Raw genomic sequence first — 21,990 nt, forward strand, 5'->3', positions numbered from 1 at the left:
TGAATCCCTTGTTGTCCAAAAGACTGAGAGATATCATATTTTTCGTCATCAATGGAACGTGCCTGACCTCGTTCAATGTGCAGAATCTACCGTCATGTGTCCTTATCTTGATCGAGCCTGTCCCAACCACCTTGCAGAAAGAACTATTGGCCATTGAGATGCTGCCTCCGTCTATCTGCTCATAAGTCGTGAACCATTCTCTCCTAGGACAGATGTGATAGGATGCCGATGAGTGTGCTCATCCGCAACTAGGGCAATGTCTTCTTCAGAATTGGTGCCTTCTTCAGCAACAACAGCAGACACTGATTGTTTTTCCGATTGCTTCTTCTTCTTCGGACAATCAAATTTCCAATGTCCCTTCTCCTTGCAGTAATTACAAACATCATCCGGCTTTGCACCCTTCGACATCGGCTTATTTTTCTTTCCGCCGTTTTTCCTTCCCTTTCCGCTACTGGTGAACAGACCGGAAGGCTGTATGTCCGTACTTGTGCCGTTAGCCTTATGCCGTAATTCCCTCCTATGAAGGGCCGATCTGACTTCTTCTAGCGACACAGTATCTTTCCCAACAATGAACGATTGAACAAAATTCTCAAACGACATTGGGAGAGATACTAACAGAATCAGGGCAGCATCTTCATCCTCGATCTTCACATCGATATTACGCAATTCTAATAACAAAGTATTCAATTGCTCTAAATGTTCCCTGAGTTGTGTACCTTCATCCATTCGTAAACCGAATAGACATTGTTTCAGAAGCAGCTTGTTGGTTAGAGATTTTTTGTCACGACCCAAAAATAGACGTGATGGCACTCGTCTTATCCCACCAAGACAAGTAAGCCTAAAACTCAACTATTACAATAAATATGCGGAAAATTTACTATCAACTTACATTATACCCCAAAATCTGGTTGTCACGTGTACAAGCCTCTAAAGTATTACAATCGGATCAAAAGAAAATATAAGTCTCATATGATATTGTTTCTAGAGTAGAACAAAATCATAAACAAGAGTAAGGAGGGATGCTGAGATGACCAACAACTACCTCACAAAATCTCCAGGAAGCCTCGAAAAAGAAGAGAATATATCATAAAAGTCCGGGCTAGTAACCTACAAAAAATTTGTAGAAGCAAGGGATGAGTACCAAACCACACGGTACTCAGCAAGTAAACCTCTAAACACAAGCTAAGGGGATGATATACGGGTACTCCTACCACCCCAACCGAACCTCCACAACTACAACCTGCATAAACATCAACCCAACCTAACAACTCACAGTTTACATAGAACGTAACTCAACAAAAACATATAGACAAATTACATATCCTCCACAACAACACTTTAACAAATTACATATCCTCCACAACAACACTTTAACAAATTATATATCCTCAATAACAAGCTCAGTATTCAACAATCACAAGTTCCGCAAAAAGGCAATCACTAGATCAGCAAAATATGATATCAAGTTCACTAATGATAAGTATGTGCAATGTAATGGAATGCAATGTCAAGTATAATGATGCATGTCTGACCTAGTGATACACACCCGCTGTCTCTCAGTCCGGGACCCATGGGGGACATATCTGTCCATGCATCTGTCGCGGCGCATGACACGACCCTCGATAACAGTAACCATCGCGGCGTGCGATACGTCCCTCGAAATATAGTATCCATCGCGGCGCGCGATACGTCACTCGAAATGGTACATCCTCTTTAAGTTATCATTCTTTCTCAATGCACATAACACTTTCACAACCATGTCTCAGAATAATGCAATGACATGTCCACACAAATAATGAGGAGATGACCATTTTCATAACATTGCACAGTTCACAACCACACAAACATGAAATCACATCAACAATGATTCAACAAGCCATCAAACTTTTCTCAACACATCACACATAAATAATTAATCACATCGCCTTTTGTTATCCCTTTTATTTCATCATTAGAATTAATCAATGTGGACAAGTCAACCCATCACCAATCCCGTTACTCCCAAACATATATCACAAGGAAATACACGCATTCCATAGACTTAACAAGAGTTTAGAAATCCACTTGCCTCAATTTATCGAACAATCACTTCGGGACTTTAGCCTTCCTCCTTTGTTGCACTTCCAAATAAAATCTAGTCTATTCAAATAATTAAACACTATAAGGTTTCGAAGTTAACAACACACATATTGCACGTGTCTAGACTAAACCAAAAAAAAAAACTCACGCAAATTTATAATTAAGTTCTTAAGTTTCAAGATTAGGATTAAATTTTTAATTTCTTTTCAATATCATAAATCTTAAGACATTCACTTAATACCATATACCTAATACTTAATTATATAAATTAATATATCAAAACTTAAATGATAATATGGAAACTATTAAAAGGATCTCAAATTGATCCTAATTTATATCACCCGTATTTGAACACCAAAATAAAGATATTTCATGAAATACTTTTATACGGAAGACTTCTTGCATGTCTATTTACCTCTCTTCCCAATAATTGTTTTATGATCATCAACAATTGGTCATAATTACTTAATGACTAAGGTGAAATTTATGCTAAATAACATGTGCATACATGTACACAGAATTAAAAATTAGTTTCACATATTAGTGTAAATTATACACGTTTCAATCTAAAAATCTACTTCTAATTGCATAAAAACTTAATAGAAAGGATGAAAATAATTACCTTGACGCCTTGAGATGAAAATATTGATTTTTCTCCTCCTTTTTCCTTTTCTTTTCTCCCTTTCTTTTCTTTTCTTCTCTGTTCTTTTTTCACATCGTTCTTTTTTTTTCTTTCTCATATAGCCGTCACAGGCTTTATAAGTTTAGGGCACTTTGCCCCCTTTTTTAATTATTTTATTTTATTTTATTATATTATTTGATTTTTTTTTCCTTTTTCATTATTCTTAGCAATAAAATAATTCTTTATTAAATCTAAAAATTATGTCACTCATTCTTATAAGTCATATAAATTATTTACAAAATCTACTAAAAAGGTTAATATAATAATGTTGGTTAAAATTTCTAAAACGACTAAGAGGATCATTACATTTTGTCATGTACAAACTCTCCAGCTTCAACCACAGACCAGCAGCAGTCTCTTCATCCGAGACCTCCGTGATGACGTCATCCGCGAGACACAGCATGATCGTCGAGTGCGTCTTTTCCTCCAGAATCGCCATCTCAGGAGTAACGACGGCGTTCTTGTCTTTCAACAACGGCGCCCAGAAGCCTTGCTGTTTCAACAAAGCCCGCATCTTGATCTGCCATAAACTGAAACTGTTCCTACCTGTGAATTTGTCGATTTTCACGTTCAAAGCAGACATCTCGAATTCTCCAAGAACACCGATTAACCGAGAGGCTCTGATACCAATTTGTTGTGCGGAATTTGATATAATACGAGAAAATATAAACGCGAAAAACAAGACAACAGATTTACGTGGTTCACCAATAAATTGGCTACGTCCACGGGAAGAGGGGGAACAGTTTTATTATGGAGAGGCAAGAACAGAATTACAGAATAGGGTTTGTCATAGCATCTATATATAGTGCTAAACTACGCCCTAACAGGCTTGGGCCCAACATACAGAATTGACATATAATTAAGGGCCCAATTCAAGGCATTCAACAAAGACCACAATTTACGTACTTTAAAATTTTTGTTATAAATTTCTTTCTTAATAGAAATTCGATTAATCCAAATTCATAACATAAATTTTTTTACAAGATTTTTTTTTTCATATTTAGAATTTAAATTTGAAAACTCTGGATCACCTCCTTGTTCATAGGTTATATTTATATTTTAGCAGAATATATTATGTCAAGGGACCACTTTTTTTGTTGAATAATGGAATTCAGAAGAAACCCTAATTAATTTAATGAATTAAATTGGTGAGACAAGGCATTTCTTAATGTCCTAACAATTGGTCCACTTAACATAATTATTAAGACCTAGCTTTGTAAAACAGAGAAGATATGTTTCAACTCAAAGATAAGTGGCTTCAATTTATCTTATCCATAATTAGGGGTGTTCCCATATTGTTTTGCTTTTAAATTATTAAAATTACATTTAATATAACATATGTTTATTAATTTAATTGTTATCAATTTTATTTTGAATATTAATTATACACAATATAAAAGAATCGATTCACTGAGAAAAGAAATATAATTAAAGTTACTGGCAGAACCTTCATTTTTACTTTTTACTGAACTCTAAACTTAAGTCTTAAAACAAAGTAAAAACATTTGCACTAAACACACACTTTGGTCTAGATAAAGAAAAGATAGTGTCATTCCTAGTCCCACCTAGAATTGCTATAGAACTAATTTACATGAAACCCTGAGGGTAGCTCAGCCGGTAAAGGTTTGAGGACAAAGTTCTTCAAGTCGCCAGTTTGAGGCCCAACAGAGCCACTGAAGGCATTACAAACTGGCTGCGTCTTCCAGGGCCCCGTGGAACTAACCATAGTGCATCCGTCTTGAAATAGCGGGATCCGATGAATACAGCTAGCCGAGTTCGCAAAGCGATACCCAAAAACTACGGCAAATTTTTTTTTAATGAAATCAATGAGATAAATGCTCTCGTTTTTTAGACGTTTTTACTTTGTTGAAGAAATTATAATTAAATTTGATGAAAACATACATAACATGTTTGAAATTGTTTATAAAAAGTAATATATTATGTATGTATAATTTATCAGTTTGGTTATTTGTCCAATTTTTTTTTACGAAACTAAAATTAAACAAAATATTATCAATTTTGAAAAATGTAAAAGCAAACTCTAATCCAAATAAACTCAGTTTATTCAACTTGTTTAGTTTGATTTATCCTTCGGTTAATTTCCTGATTCAAGCCTAGTAATTTAGCTGAGTGTAATTAACTTTTAATTAATGTAAACGTGCTATTTTAACCCTTTAAGTTAACATAAGTTAAAAATTTAACCAAATAATTATTTTAAAGTAACAAAATAAATATTCTTTTGGTTTTATTGCCTTACCAACTTATGAGACTTGGGGAAGAGAGTTTTTTTTTTAAAAAAAATCAAATTTCAAGGTATTTTCTTTTCTTTTTTTAATCTCCATTTACAAAAACTACAAAATAAACCCAAAATTCAAAAAATCTTACAGTTAATAAATAAAAAATGAAACAGTATTTTGATTATTTTCCAACCCTCCATTAATTGTATTCAAGGACAATACAAATAATGAAAATAAAATAAAATGAGAGTAAGCGTGAAAGAATGGAAAAGAATTCTCTATATAGCAGACAAAATTATATTCCTCAGAGTACAATTATTAGTTAGACAATGACAAGGTTTTCTCTCTGCTTTTTTCGTCTCAAGTTATCTATCGTAATTTTTTATATATTTTTTTTGTCTCAAGTTATCTATTGTAATTTTTTATACATCTCAATGGAGAATTAGTTTTTTATTATTTAATACTCATTAATTATAACTCTGCTTTTTAGTACAATTATTATTAAAAAGAAAACAAAAAGAAACAATTGATATTGTTTTACATTTTAAAATAAGAAATATGTAAAATAAAAATTTTTAGAAATCACAATTAAAAATTTATGATGGAGAAAGATCAATAAATAGGAATAGAATCGATAAAAATAAGAATCTCGGAAAAAACCATATAATTTAGATGAATAACTACGATGTAGAGTAAGAAATGACTATAAAAGTAAAAAGAAAAACTATTCCATCGGTCCCATATTATAAGTCACCTTTTTCATGTACACCTGTATTAAGAAATAAAATAATTTTATCTCAATGCCTTTATTTAATTAGTTGTAGATTTCCAAGGTTAGTTCTAGTAAATATATTTTCGAAATTGATTCATTAATTAACTAATAAAGGTATAACGGACAAAATATGATATTTTATGCAAAAAAATTATAAAATGACATACATTGTGGTTCAACTATTTTTAATGGATGACTTATAATATGGGACAGAGGTAGTAGATATGAAAGTAATTGGATATGAATAAAATTATGTATAGTTTCCTAATAGCTTTGTAGTAACTGCTTTGAATTTAGTCAGAGTCTAATATGAACTTCGATACTGAGTAATAAAACAAATAAAAAGACAAAAAAATGAATAATATATAACCTCAAAACTTTTTTTTTAGATAATATTTTTTTAAAAAAACTTGTTTGTAATAATACTGTTAGGAAATAATTTAGATAATCTAGATCAATGTATCTAGAGCTATTATTGACAATCTTAGATAATCTAAATCAATGTATTTAGACCCACTATTGATAATCTTAGAAATGTTATAGAAATTTTTTTATCGTATTCTTATTAAATTTAGGAAAATGAATATCACTTCGAATTAAAGTAAATTTAAGAGACTTAATTAAAGAGGGCATTAGGTCATCACTCTGAACTGTATAAGGTTAGGTTCTTTGTCACTTCTCAACCACTCTTAATTAATTAAAATTAATATCTTATTATAATTAACCCCTTAATTATTAGATTAGAAAAGGAGAGGAATTCGGTATATCCAAATCCCGTTTGGAATAATTCTCCGTTGCTGGATTGACATGATTAAAACATAATACACTTTCATTTTTATCTTTATTTCGATTTTGTTTAGATACTTTTCGTATTTTTCAGTGAATAATGCATTAAAATTTTGATTAAAACATCATGATATTCATTGCGGTTTTGATAATTTTTTAATTTTTTTTGAATAAATTCTATATTAATATTAATATTTTTCTATTATAAATTGAGAATATAATTTTAATCTATTTAATCATACTGAATTCATAACAGCATCGCCCCTGACGAAGTTATTTATGAGGAGGTACTATCTACTTCGAATCCCTTTGAGTACGGAGTCGCCTTCGGGAGCCTTAACACTAATATGAGACTTTTAACGCATATTCAAATATGAAATATAAAAAAAAAAAAAAAGAAGAAGAAGAATTTAGACTATTTTACATTGAGGTTTTAAAGGTATTACTACTATATTTTTTCAGAGTCCTTGAATTATGACCAAAATTAATTTTACTTGGCAAAATATATTCTCATAGACAATAATATAACAATATACAAATTGAAGAAGCATCAATACACAGTAAAAAGGGCAAAAGTTAGGTCCCAGCCACGTTAATTTTTTTTTTCGAATGACCAATTATTATTTGCCTATTTTTCCTCTCACAAACTTTTCTTATGTTGCATCATTTTTGTGTTATTTTATATTTATCATTATAAAAGAAATTAATGTGATGCCCACTCAATTTATTGGCCCAGTGTGATGTTGACCATATTTTTTTGACCCACATCTTAAAAAAATTATAAGTACCTTTTTCTTTTCAAAAGAAAAAATTGAGGGAAAATATGTCAGAATTTTTCACATTGGTCCCCAACATATGATTTGGTCTGCATGGACCCTTTTGGCCCAAAAAATATTTTGAAAAAAACTTAGCTAGCGTTTGATCATAAATATTCAAATATTCTTGATATATAGTATTTCAGAGAGAATTTAGATGAAATTACATCATGTGTTTAATCATAGTATCTGAAAAATATATTTTACTTTTTTAGAAATATATGTTTATATCCATAAGTTTAAAAACTATCAAACTAACCATAAATTTATATTACAAGTCAATTGAAACTTCGTTTTAACAATAACAAAATAGTGTCTATGACACTAGAACAATGTTGTAATTAGAGTGAGTGCAGAAAGTATCATTTCATACATCGTGAAGTTGACAAAGCACATGACTTTGTTACCTGAGTCGATTGTTCATCATTTTAATCAACAACCATATCATCATTTAATAATCACTGAATATCTCATCACTATTTTGGTGTTCACGAAAAAAATTATGTAATACAACGCAAACAACTTCACAAATTAATGACAGATTGTATGGACAAACACTATTTGCGAAATCTTCACAAATTAATGGATATTTTAATAGGTTTTAGAACTTATGGGTATTAATCATATTATTTGATATAGTCAAATATTCTTAGAAAAACTTACGCTAAACACATGTTGTAATTTCACCAAAAAAACTTGGCCCAAATATTATTGGAAAAATTGTGTATAGTAGCAAACTATTAATTCAAATTAAATGCTATAAATATACTTTGATTTAATTGTACCCTATAGCAAATTATTGCTATTTTCGCCTTTCCCCCGGGTGGAATCTCACTCGCCACTCTCGATTGGCGGTAGTGTCGCTCGCCTCTCTCGCTTTTTATACAAACACAAATGTATAAAATGTGTTACTGTTTGTATAAATCTAGAGGAAATTGTATATATACATATATTTTTGTTCCTCTCTCTCCCCTCTCCCAGATCTCGCTCATCACTCTCCCAAATCTCGGTCGCGTCTATCGCTTATACAAACAAAACAAAATGTATAAATTGCATTTCCTTTTGTATAAAGTGAGAGAAAATTGTATATACATATTCAAACACATATATCTTCGTCCTATACACTTATATATAAAATATAAATATTTCCCTACTCAGTTTTCTTTTGCCTTTCTCTCTTTCTCGTTTTATGCATACATAAATTATGCAATTGATCTTTTATATACAACTGTTTCTTTTGTATATGTATAATAAATTATACAACTGTTTTCTTTGTATTTGTATAGCGAATTATACATCTTTTTTTTTAAATATATATAGCGAAATCTATATATTTATGTTTGCTATGGAGCAAAATTATACAAAGTTGCAAACTATCGCTATAACATACAAATATAATTTTTATGTTTGTTATATGAAAGTTAATGAATATTATTTTCCAAAAATATTTGGAAACTTGGGGCCAAACACTAGCTTATATTAATTTGTACTATCTTTATTTTATTGGCTAATTTTTTGGGGATGGAATTAGACATATTTCCACTTAAAATTCACAAATATTTTGAAAACAACTAGTGTTGTAGAGTTTCAAATTCTAAAGTGAAACTCCAAGTGGTCACTGAGTGTTTATGTTATATTATTCATGCTCTATATAGCAGGCCTAGTTATGCAACTTTGCATAATTTATTGTTCAAGAAAGTGATTCATTACTCCAAATAGAAGTTATTTGTTGTTAAGTTGAGTAAGCCTCAAAGGAGGCATACTTAACTTATCTAAATTCAAGATTTTCTTTGTTGCAATAGGCATATATTGAAAATTTACCATAAAAGTCCCTGCAAAATTAACAGTTAATTCACATTAATCACGAAAGTTAATTTATGGTTAAACTCTACTATAACGTATCATAGACTATGATCAAATACTTTTTATTTATTTATTTATATGACATTATTTGACTCTACACGAAATTTTTTCAGCAGAGGAATCTTGGAAAACACCAATAGAAATAGATGGAGAATTTCGATTGAAATCACCTTAAGGCCAATGAAAAAATTCAGATATGGAAGATTTCGATGAATGGTCAAGAGAAAAAGAACTTACATTGGCAAATATAACAACTATTTCAAATTTAGCCAATATATGACCATGGTTTAGAGTAATTAGTATGAATGAAAAGGCTATTGGATTCATTAATATGAATCCAAATTCTGGTCTAGATGATTGCAGAGCAGATCTTGCATATGCCTTAGATTACAAATATTGGGCAAAGGTATTGTTTACATTAGCAATTAAAATGGTTATTTCTAAGATTTTCTTAGAGTGGCCATTATTGCAAAGACTTTGTGATGTCTAGCCTTTTAAATACAAATGTTATTCTATCTTAGTTACTTTAGTTTACTATTAAAAGCGTTTAAATTATATGCACAAACAATGATTATAGCTTTTGAGCGTTTGTATGAATTGGATGTAATATTTTATTACTCTATTTTTCGAATCAACTTTGTTTATGAGTTTGTTTGAAATTATATAAGAACAATTTCTATTTGCTATATCTATTTGTGGAAGTAATTACACTTAATCTACTATAATTATAGAATACTTCCTTTTAACGAATGACTATATTCATCTTAGGTGATCCATAAATGGTAGAAATCCCTCTTCTTCTTCTTATCCCAATGGGTTGAAAACTCTCTTTTCTGTTGTATCTATACGATGTCAGTTCATAGAAATTAAACTCATACAAAATTTGTTCATCTCTTCACTTTAGCTTTGTTGATTAGATATAGTCAAAGCAGAGACAAGTTAGAATATTGAGTTTATGAGTTTTGAATTGGAATCCTTCTGAATTTTCGAAAAAACAACTTACTAAAATATATCTTTCAACACAAATATCGACTTTCAGCCAGAACGCCTGGATTTTATTGAATCCATAAGCAGAACTATAGCTCCGTCCTAATAGACATAGAACATAATTTCCCCTTTTTGTCACAAAATTTGATCAGGTATAGATGAACATATCTCTAATTTCACCTTTATTAAAACAATACTTCCTTAAAAACCCCTCTTTTTTGAAACCAACTTTTTCTAACACCTTTTGTGACCCTGTATTTGCAGGTTCCACCAATGCTTCTAACCTCAACAAATTAGGAAAATCATTGAACACAATTGGTATGGCCATTTTTAATGCCTTAGTAACAATTCCTTGTCCCCAATAATCAGAACCAATTGCATATCCAATGTGAGCTCTATGATTTTGATCACTCCGTGATTCTGGCCTTACTGATACGTATCCGATTGAATGATTATTTAAACAAATGGATCGACGCCATGGATGTGGAATAACAACTTGTTGGATGTAATTTGTTGCTGCTTCAATTGATGTGATTGTGTTCCATCTTAGATATATAATGTGTAACGTTTTCGTCGTTAGCCCATGTAAAGAGATTGTTAGCATCAGAAATGTTGAATGGCCTGAGAGAGATTCTTGTGTTGTCCATTTAATTGAACTTGTTCTGGTTATGATCTCCCCTCTGTTATTTACTCTGTATGTTTTGGATTTGTATAAATCTTGGTTGAGTGAGTTTTGGACCTTAATATATATATATATAAGGCATGTGATGATGTAAATAATTAATATTATGATATTATATTAATAAAAAGGTTAAAGTATTCATCACTTTCCTGAATTTGAAACTTTTTATTTGGTATACATTTAAATTATATTTTGTTTTAATTATCCCCTCAAACTTGTTTATCCCACTATCTCGTACACCTTTTTGTCTGTTGCTCCTAGTGTGACTAGACACGCGCGTCAGCTGACAAAATAGTGATGATGTGAATTTCCACCTGCACAAATAATAGCCACCTAGATAAATTAAAATATCAAAAAATAAATATCATATTCCAACTACTTTCCCGGTTGCCGTCAATCTCCACCACCAACCATCATATCTCCTCTTCTCATCTCTCTTTCTAATGCAAAATCAATTCTTCACTCTAACCTCCTTTCCGCTGCAAAACAACACGGTTTCTTCCAACCCACATAACACTCCATCTCCTCTCACCTTTCTCAATCAGCTGAATCGGAATCCTTATCCATTTTCAACGATGAGAAATAACTCTGCTACACGAAGAACTGACCCTTGGGCTTTGATAATGATGACGACGACGAGGGTGATGTCGTCTGCGGCCGGTCAATATTAAAAAAAATAGAGATTTTATATTTATTTTTACTGTTGTAGCTTTATGACGTGGCAAAAAATCACTCCTTCACGCGCCTAGTAGAGTGTGATTTCAATTTCTACGCCAGGTGGACAGAAAAGGTGCACACATTGAATGAATAAACAAGTTCGGAGGTAATTCAAATAAAATAAAATTTAAGTGTACAACGAATAAAAAGCTTCAAGTTCAGAGGTAATTAATACTTTTGCCTAATAAAAATTATTCAAAACATAACAAATAAACATAAGTACAACTTATTATTTTGTTTGATTCCATTTTATACAATTTATTTTCAGATTCTTATATTTTATATATAATACTAAAATCTTAAACAAAAATATAAGTAATTTTGTTTTTTAATTTTAATAAGTAAAAAAATAATAATTTAAAAATATTTATATGTAAGTTAGTATATTATGAGGTTGTGCCAATATTTAAGGTAAAAGAACAAAGAAACAGTTTAATTCATTAAGTTTTCGTTATGAATGAAATTTCTTATTTTATAATTTTTTTTTATAATTTAACTTTATAATTTTTTAATTACGTGACAATAAAATATTATATTTAACTTTTATGCACTTGTGATGGATCTTTCCAAGAAAAAGTTGGGAAGTAGTCAAGTGAGGCGGCTATCAAAATTATTGCTCTCTTTTAATTTATTGGCTGCAAATGGTTCGTGATAGTTCCAATTTCTTGGTGATCAAGTCATAAAAACAGTAAATATCCAGTTGACTTCATTTTAAAATTTATATATAGTATATTTTTATTTGTTTTTGTTGTGTATAATAGATACTCGATTTTAACATGATATAAAAAGTTAAAAAGTATCTAAATATAAGTTAGAATGTTTAATCGGACGATACATACGAGTTAATCAGATTTACATCCTTAATAGTGTTTAATAATCGATTGAAGTCAAACTAGGACATCTATTTATATATATTATGCTCCTATCAAGAATTTCTTCATTGCCGTGGTTCATATAAATATCTAGTTAAAAGCGAAATAATCTCATTCATTCCGTTATAACTTTTAATAATGCTTTTTATTTTTTGATTTTCACTTAATGTTTGAAGCTCGTATTAGAGCCCTAATTAAATTTGAATCGCACATTGCAAGGTCTATTCGAAATTGATGTGGCTCAAACCCAATCACAACGAGATCTCTGATTAAGAAAGTTCCAAGAAGGTTTCTTATCTGACTCCTCGATTTTCAATGGTCAAATTAATTCCAAGATTATTAATAATATAAAAAGGCCACATCTCCATGATCTAGAAACCATACAAACAAACAAAAAAATCTCATTAGCTTCAATATATTTTCATTTTTTTTCTTCATTTTGACGCAATGGAATCTGATACATCTTCTAATCTTGAGAATTTGAAATTGAGTAACAAAGAAGATGACATAATTACCCTCAGGTTACTAGACCTAACAGATGTTGATGATTTTATGGAATGGTTTGGTGATGACAATGTTAGTAAATTTTGTTCATGGGATACATTTAAATCGAAAGAAGATGCAGTATCATACGTAATTGATGTTGCAATTCCACATCCATGGTTCAAAGCAATTTGTTTAAATGGCAAACCAATTGGTACAATTTCAGTTTCACCTTTTTATGGTACTAATAAATGTAGAGGTGAACTTGGTTATGTCATAGCATCAAAGTATTGGGGCAAAGGGATTGCTACTAAAGCAGTGAAGATGGCGGTGTCCGCCATCTTCGTAGATTGGCCTCACTTAGAGAGACTTGAAGCTGTGGTTGATGTTGATAATCCAGGATCACAAAGGGTGTTGGAAAAAGTTGGTTTTAGAAAAGAAGGTGTCTTGAGGAAGTATTATTTACTTAAAGGGAAAACAAAAGATATTGTTATGTTTAGTATTTTATCTGGTGATTAATAAGTTATCAAAGGAAAATTCATGGATCGATCTTATCATCTCTATCCTATAGGTATTACGAGATTAGCTTAAGGATGTTTTTGATATTCAGGGGTCACGTATCGATCATAGAAACCTATTAGCTATTTTGTGTAAGTTTGTAAAATTTTTAATTAATTAATTAATTTCTTATGAAGCTTAAGAATGTTTTGAGTGTGTTGAGAGATTAAATATTTCTTGAATGTTGAGGAGATCACTTTTAGTTTTTATCTATGATTACATCTTATTGACTCTGTTATAAGAAGGCTAGTGATTCTGTAGACAAGACTTGTGTATTTTAAGATTAGTTTTACTATTTGAAATTATTTATATAGCTATGACTTTTTTTTTATATGCCTCAATTCATGTGACATAAAATAATATAGTTTTAACTTTGATTTCTGATTTACAGAACATTTAGAAATTTTCAAACAGAACTTCTATAGTACTTCTTAACATCATGAAATTATTGGAATATACTCACTCTGTATGACAACACTTTTTCACTAACTTGGACACATTTTAATAAGTAAAAATTTAAGGAATTCCATAGTGTAATTCAATAATTACACTCTATTCCGATAAATTTAGTATTTACTAAAAATCTCTTAAAATTATTGTACCGTGATACTTTAAACTCTAGTGATACATGGTAAATGATACATGGTAAGTTAAAAACTGTTAAGAAAAAAATGGAGAAAAAACGGTACATTTAAACTTGTTAACTTTACAGCTTAATTTATGGTAACAGATCATTAATCAACATTAAATCAACACGTAATTGGATATTAATTTCAAATTTTGAAAATCAAAGATTATATCATCTATTTTGAATACATTTTTCATGAACATCCTGTTAAATTTCGAACTGCAGTAATTTTATTGTTGTTATTGTGGATGTTTCATGATGAATACATCAATTTTGATGAGACATTCCGGAATTTGGGTGAACGAATTGCAGTATGAAAGTTACAAAATCGACGGAATCGTTGTTGGAGATTCAATTTCGTTTTCTAATCTCAAAGCAGCAATTGCAGCCGAGTTGGATATTGATGTATCAAGGAAAGAAATTGAAATTCGTTACATTGTAGAAGGTAACTCCTGTCCGATGAAGCTTAAGAGAGGTTTTGAAGAAAGAGGATTTTTTTTCTGGAAAAGGGTAGCAAACATGCGATACATATCTAATACATGTATCAGTGCATCGACTAAACACTATACACACTGATTCTATATGTATCATCAAGCACAGTTGATGACGCAGTTATTAAACTTATTGAATGATACATTATAACAATTTTCAGAACCTCATGATACATAGAAAACATTATGATACACAACAAATTCATGTATCAATGCATCGTCTAAAACACTATACACACTGATTCAAAATGTATCAGCAAGCATACTTGATGGCACAGTTATTGAAATTAATCACTGATACATGATAAAAAATTTCAAAAACCCTTGATACATAGGAAATTATATGATATACATCTAATTCATGTATCAAAGCATAGACTAAACATTATAATCCACTTAGTACTTATGTATTTAACCTATTATCTGATATATGATAATAATTTTCATAATTTTTTGATACATATTGGATTCCTTAAAATTTTTACTAATTCTAACAACAATTTTAAAATAAGTATAAAATACAAACCCGAAACAATATAGGCCTGACAACAATGTTTGCTGCTTCTTTTTTCTTTTTTTGTTGTATTTTGACAACCTTTGATTTTGATGTATCGCCAGAGTCTTTGTTTGAATCCTTCTGAAGATTCACAGGATCATGCAAGGACTATTTTCTATTTTCTTTCCAATTTCATCGTCGGAATCATATATCCTTCTATTAATTAACGGATCCATTACTATGATGTAATAGAACAATTAACCAAAACAAAAAAAAGGAAGAAACGAAGAACTGATGATGGAGTAATAAGAAAAAGAAGAAACCAATAACAGATGCTGGGTTAAGAAGAAGAAAGACGATGATGGAGTAAGAAGAACTGAAGACGTGATGGAGTAAGAAGAACAATAAGAACGGGAGAGAAATTGTCCAGTTTTTTGAAATTTCAAATTTTTTGAATTTTGAAATTCAAAATTTCAAATTTTGGGTGTTTTAATTAAAATTAATTAAAATTAATAATTCAAAATCCAAAAACTGATTTAAAAGATTGTGTGTTTTAGTGGAGAAAAAATAGGCATTATATTGGGGAATTGTGTATTATAGGAGAGAGAATGTTATGTATCTATACACTTCTACTAAAATTAAAAAAAAAGGAATTATGTAATATTTAAAAAAAAGAAGGAAAAATTAGAGAATATAAAACTTATAGTTGTGTATTTAAGTTATTTTTCCTTTTAATAAATAATAAATAATAAGGATAATATTATTATAATATCCTTTGAATATATTGAATTTAATGCTTTAAAAATTGTATTAGATATTGAATAGTATTCAATAATAACAATAAAATAGATATAACAGGATAAATTATCTCTTGATTTTTCAAATTGGACAAGTTTTGTTGCACAACTATTTTTTAGTATAATAGACAAGTAAAAACTAAACGAATATAACAACATTCTTTACACCTTAATGTAAGTGATAGTAATATTCATTTTTTTTTTCCTTAAACATTGTGTCTAATCAAACCGAGACACTTACATGGAAAGGTAATGAGTAATAGATTAATATTAAACTAAAACAAACATCTTGATTAATTTAGTACTTTTAATGGATTCTGTTAAAACTTGTTCACCATTCATGCTTGAGCTTCCATGATCATAACAATGAAGTTAGAAAAGGAAGAAGAAGAAGAAGAGAAACAGCTGCAGTCTTGCAGTAACAGAAATGGGAGGAAAATGAAGAAAGTGTGATGAGTGAATTGAATCAACCACTTTGTATTGTGTGAAGATCATGTATTTATACAAGAAGAGAATCAAAATATCTAACAAACTCATCTAACAAACTAGTGGACTGAAATAACAGAATTAGTTAACTAACTAACTATTCTAACTAATTAATTGAAATGACTGAGCTAACTAAACAATTATATACAATTAATTAACTAAATCTTAACACCCCCCCTCAAGTTGGAGGTGTGGAGAACACAGACAGCTTGTTAAGTGCTGCAGAATGCTTGATTCCAGTCAATGTCTTAGTTAACATGTCTGCCAGTTGGTTATCAGTACTTATGTGATGCAATGATATGAGCCCTGTCTGAAGTAAATTCCTCACGAAGTGACAATCAACTTCAATGTGTTTAGTGCGTTCACGAAACACTGGATTTCGAGCTATATGAAGGGCTGATTGACTATCACAATATACTTCTATAGGTCTGTGTAATGGCAGTGTAAGTTCAGTGAGCAATCTGCTGAGCCAAACTAGTTCTCCTGCAACTTTCCTCAAGGCTCTATACTCTGCTTCTGCTGATGATAGGGATATGATCTCTTGTTTCTTGGACTTCCAGCTAAGTGGACTGTTACCCATTAATACAATATAGCCACTTACAGACCTCCTAGTATCTGGACATGCAGCCCAGTCAGAGTCACAGTAAGCTCTGATGTTGTAAGACTGACCTTTGGACATAAAAATTCCTAATGTAGGATCTGTCTTAAGGTACCTCAGTAAATGAAATGCTGCTTGTAGATGTGGCTGTCTAGGATCTTGCATGAATTGGCTGAGATGTTGCACACTATATGAGATATCCATTCTAGTGTTAGTTAAGAAATTCAGTTTTCCAATGAGCTTCCTGTAGAAAAATGGTTCTGTTAAAGATGTTCCTTCCTTTGCATGAAGTTTGATTGTAGGATCAAGAGGAGATGAACAACTGCTCATATTTCCAATCTGGTAGTCCTTCAACATGTCAAGAACAAATTTTCTCTGAGAAATGATCAGTCCATCATCTTTATACAATACCTCTATTCCAAGAAAATAGTGCAGCCTCCCTAAATCCTTGATTTTAAACTTGTCATGAAGAAATGCTTTGAGGTCATTGATTTCAGAAACACTTGTTCCAGTTAAAATCACATCATCTACATAGACAGCAACAAAAATAGTGGAAGTCTCTGACTTTTTATGGAACAAGGAATAGTCATTCAAAGAATGTGTGTACCCTTTTGAATATAAAGCTTCAGTCAGCTTGGCATACCATTGCCTACTTGCTTGCTTCAAGCCATATAAAGATTTATTCAACTTGCATACCAATCCTGGTTTATGTACTGCTAACCCTGGAGGAACTTCCATGTACACTTCTTCATGTAAATCTCCATGCAAGAAGGCATTATTCACATCAAGTTGAAATATATCCCAGCCCTTCTTTACAGCTACTGCTAACAAAGCCCTCACAGTTGTCATCTTGATTACTGGTGAAAAGGTCTCTGTATAATCAATTCCAGCCTCTTGAGTATAACCCTTCACTACAAGTCTTGCTTTGAATCTCTCCACAGTTCCATCAGCTTTATGCTTCACTTTATATACCCATCTACATCCTATGGCCTTCTTACCACTAGGCAGGCTGACAAGATCCCAAGTATGATTTGTGTGCAATGCTTCAAATTCTTGTGTCATAGCTTGTTGCCAAGCAGGATTTACAGCAGCTTCTTCATATGGGGAAGGTTCATTATCATTACTGATGTTTCTCACAAGTGTTTGACTCTCAGAAGACAAGACCTCAGAAGGTATATGTTGGTGTTTTGAGAATGCAGTGTTAAGTGAAACATGTGTATTATGTAAGTGGTTTGTCATGCTGTTAGGTAAAATATAGTCATGTAGATAAGCTGGTAATTTGTGTGATCTAGATGGTCTATTGGGAATCTGGACAGAATTGGAATCATGTTCTACATTATTGGGTGATAAACCAGTTGTAGTGTTGGGTGATGTATGAAGTGGGCTGTTACTTGCACCATCCACATTATTTTCCATGTGTTGCATAGAATGTGAAACAGTATCATCATGCAAAGTGTCTATGAAGGGCACAGAATCCAGTACTGAAGGAAAATTGGAAACATCAGATAAAACAGTAAAGGGAAAAATACTTTCTTTAAAAACTACATCCCTTGAAATGTGTATTTTTCTTGTGGCTAGACTAAGAACCTTGTAACCTTTTGTTCCAAATGGGTAGCCTATGAATATATGTGGTGTGGTCCTTGCTTGAAATTTGTCCCTATGAGGTTTTGGGAAAGTAGGATAACATAGACAACCAAAAGATCTCATGTGTGAGTAAGTTGGTTTAGTGTTATATAGTAATTCATATGGAGATTTGCCTTTTGCATGGGAGGTAGGGAGCCTGTTAATGATATAAGTAGCACACAACACACACTCACCCCAATACTTAAGAGGTATCTTGGACTGAAAAAGAAGTGCCCTAGAGGTTTATAACAAGTATTTATGTTTTCTTTCCACCACTCCATTTTGCTGAGGTGTGTAAGGACAAGTTCTTTCATGTGTAATTCCTTTTCCATCAAGAAAACTTGATGTTTCTGTATTAACAAACTCAAGTCCATTGTCAGTTCTTATGGTCTGAACATGAGTATTAAATTGGTTCTCAATCATGGATAAAAAACTTTTGATGACTGCCAAAGTGTTACTCTTGCATGTCAACAATTGTGTCCATGTGCATCTACTATAGTCATCAACAATGGTGATAAAGTATCTATGTTTGTCGTGTGTTAGCATGTTATATGGTCCCCATAGATCTATATGTAATAATTGGAAAATTTTAGTAGAAACATGGATACTATGATGAAAGGGTATTCTTTCTTGTCTTGCCATAGGGCATATGTTGCAGCGGAACTGTTGTCTCACAGAAAAACTTTCAGGTATAGATTTTATTTCCTTCATTTTTCCAAAAGGTACATGTCCGAGTCTATTATGCCACAATATATCCACATCATAACAGGTATGAGTCATAAGAGAAGTATTAGGAATTGTATTTATTGAAGAACAAACAGAAGGTTGTGTAGTATGTTTACATGAGGAAGTAGAAAAAGGTACAGACTTAGAATTGAAAACACTTGATCTTGATAGATGATCAGAGGTGGAAACAGCAGGAGCAGCATCAGGAGAGACATGTTTCATCAGGCATTTAGAACACAAAAAATAGAGCCCATCCTTTGCTTCACCAATTACCAGAGGCCTCTTCATTGAAGGGGCCTGCAGAATGCATGAGGATCCAGAAAAATACACAACACTTTTAGGCATGGATTTTGAAAGGCAATGAATTGAAGTCAGATTATATTTGAATGAAGGCACATACAACACTTGATGCAAAATAATGTCTGGTGCAAGTGTCACAGTACCAATTTTCACAACTTTTACTCTATAACCATTTGGTAAGGAAATTAACAAAGGACATGGAAGGTATGTGATGTTTGTTAGGACTGTTATATCAAAAGTCATATGGTGAGAGGCTCCTGAGTCAAGTATCCAAGATTCAGTCTCATTGTGAGAACATCTGTAAGATAATTTCCCAAAAACAATTGAAGAAGTACATGCTATCATACCTGCAAAGTTCATACCACCATTGTCCATGTGTTTAACATTATTTTTCTCAGCTTGGAATTGCTGCAACAGCTCCACAAATTGAACATATTGTTCCTTAGTTAGTTGATGAGTTGTATCTGCACGAGCTTCTCCATCATTTGTATCTCCAGAACTACCATGAACATCAGCCATAAGTCCCTTTCCTCTATTGAATCTAGAGTTCTGATTATTATCCCTGTACTCATTTTGATTATTGTTTCTCTGTGAATTGTTACTTGTCTGTGGGTAGCCATGTAGTTTGTAACATTTATCCCTGATATGTCCAGGCCTTTTGCAATAATCACATATCACACGAGGCCTGTTATTACCATATGAACTAGTTTGAGAGTAGTTGGTTCTGAAGTTAACATTGTTGTTCCCTGTAGAGTTGTTATTTAACCTCAGTGATCTAGAAGAACTTGCTCCTCCTGAACTATTTGCATTAAAAGCAGTAGACTCCATAACTTTTTTTCCTGAACCACTTGCATTCAATGATGTAGATTCCATGAACATTTGAGCACTAGGCTTAATTTCTCTTTGCTTCTCATCCTGAATCAACAGAGAAAATGTTTGTGCCAAAGAAGGTAATGGATTCATCATAAGAATATTTCCTCGCACTACAGTATAGACTTCATTCAACCCCATAAGAAATTGTATTAATCTTCTATCCTGCTCCACTTTATACATACTATCCTTGGCTCCACAAGTGCAGTTACAACTGCATTGAACTTTAATATGTAATGCACTCAACTCCTCCCACAATTTTTTCATCTTAGTGTAATAGGCAGTGATATCCAAAGTTCCTTGTGACAGCTCATTGATTTCACGTTGGATCTGATATAGCTTTGCACCATTAGTTTGATCATATCGATCCTCCAATTCTTTCCATAACTCGTATGAATCAAAAACATATTCTACACTTTCTGCTATCTCTTTAGTTAAGGAATTAAGAATCCAGCAAGTAACCATGTCATCACACCTTTCCCATTGACGAAACTGTGGTGTTCCTGCATTAGGCCTCTTACAATCACCATTGATAAAGCCCAGTTTGTTTTTAACTGACAGAACTCTTAGAACACTTCGTCTCCATGACCTGTAACCTATTCCATCAAAAGGATTTTGAACCAACGAAATACCAGGATTATCCGAAGGGTGCACATACAATGGTGAACTAATATCAATGTTGTTAACACCACTGTTACCCACAGAACTTTCAGTCGAAGTTGAAACATTCTCAATCACCATAGCGAAAACTAGATTAATCGAGCACACAAAATATGAATTGATCCAGCAGCTGATTTCAACAAGGAAAATATTGGAATAGGAAACAGAAACGGAATCCAATTTTTAGCCAGTAAATCGACACACTTGAGATGTATGTCAAAGAACAAAAGAAACGAGATCTAGAAAATGAACTCAGAAGGTGAGACAAACGAATTAGAATACCTCCTAGCTCTGATACCATGTTAAAACTTGTTCACCATTCATGCTTGAGCTTCCATGATCATAACAATGAAGTTAGAAAAGGAAGAAGAAGAAAAAGAGAAACAACTGCAGTCTTGCAGTAACAGAAATGGGAGGAAAATGAAGAAAGTGTGATGAGTGAATTGAATCAACCACTTTGTATTGTGTGAAGATCATGTATTTATACAAGAAGGGAATCAAAATATCTAACAAACTCATCTAACAAACTAGTGGACTGAAATAACAGAATTAGTTAACTAACTAACTATTCTAACTAATTAATTGAAATGACTGAGCTAACTAAACAATTATATACAATTAATTAACTAAATCTTAACAGATTCTCCAACAAAAGCTGTAAAGTTGGACAAGTTTATAATTTATTTTGTTGTTGTTGTTTGCAAGTGACCCATTATAAGAACAGTAAAGACCTAGCAATTTCCTTGAAACATTATTTATCCTTCATATTATTAGCTTAATAT

General features: G+C 31.7%; 1 protein-coding gene and 1 pseudogene across 1 annotated transcript; one reads left to right on the forward strand and one right to left on the reverse strand.

Moving 5' to 3' along the window:
* Nucleotides 1–9,821: 9,821 nt before the first annotated feature.
* Nucleotides 9,822–10,927, reverse strand: LOC138338210 (uncharacterized; annotated as a pseudogene).
* A 1,692-nt stretch (nucleotides 10,928–12,619) lies between these two features.
* LOC101247659 (uncharacterized) lies at nucleotides 12,620–13,675 on the forward strand. Its single transcript, XM_004247525.5, has one exon. The coding sequence runs from the start codon at nucleotides 12,940–12,942 to the stop codon at nucleotides 13,492–13,494; it is 555 nt and encodes a 184-aa protein (XP_004247573.2). The 5' UTR covers nucleotides 12,620–12,939; the 3' UTR covers nucleotides 13,495–13,675.
* The last annotated feature ends 8,315 nt before the right edge of the window (nucleotides 13,676–21,990 follow it).

This window comes from Solanum lycopersicum, chromosome 9, assembly GCF_036512215.1.
Source record: "Solanum lycopersicum chromosome 9, SLM_r2.1".
NCBI classification, from domain to species: domain Eukaryota; kingdom Viridiplantae; phylum Streptophyta; class Magnoliopsida; order Solanales; family Solanaceae; genus Solanum; species Solanum lycopersicum.

Excerpts from the sequence above, each read along its gene's own strand:
- LOC101247659 (XM_004247525.5), top strand. The coding sequence starts at position 12,940 with ATGGAATCTGATACATCTTCTAATCTTGAGAATTTGAAATTGAGTAAC.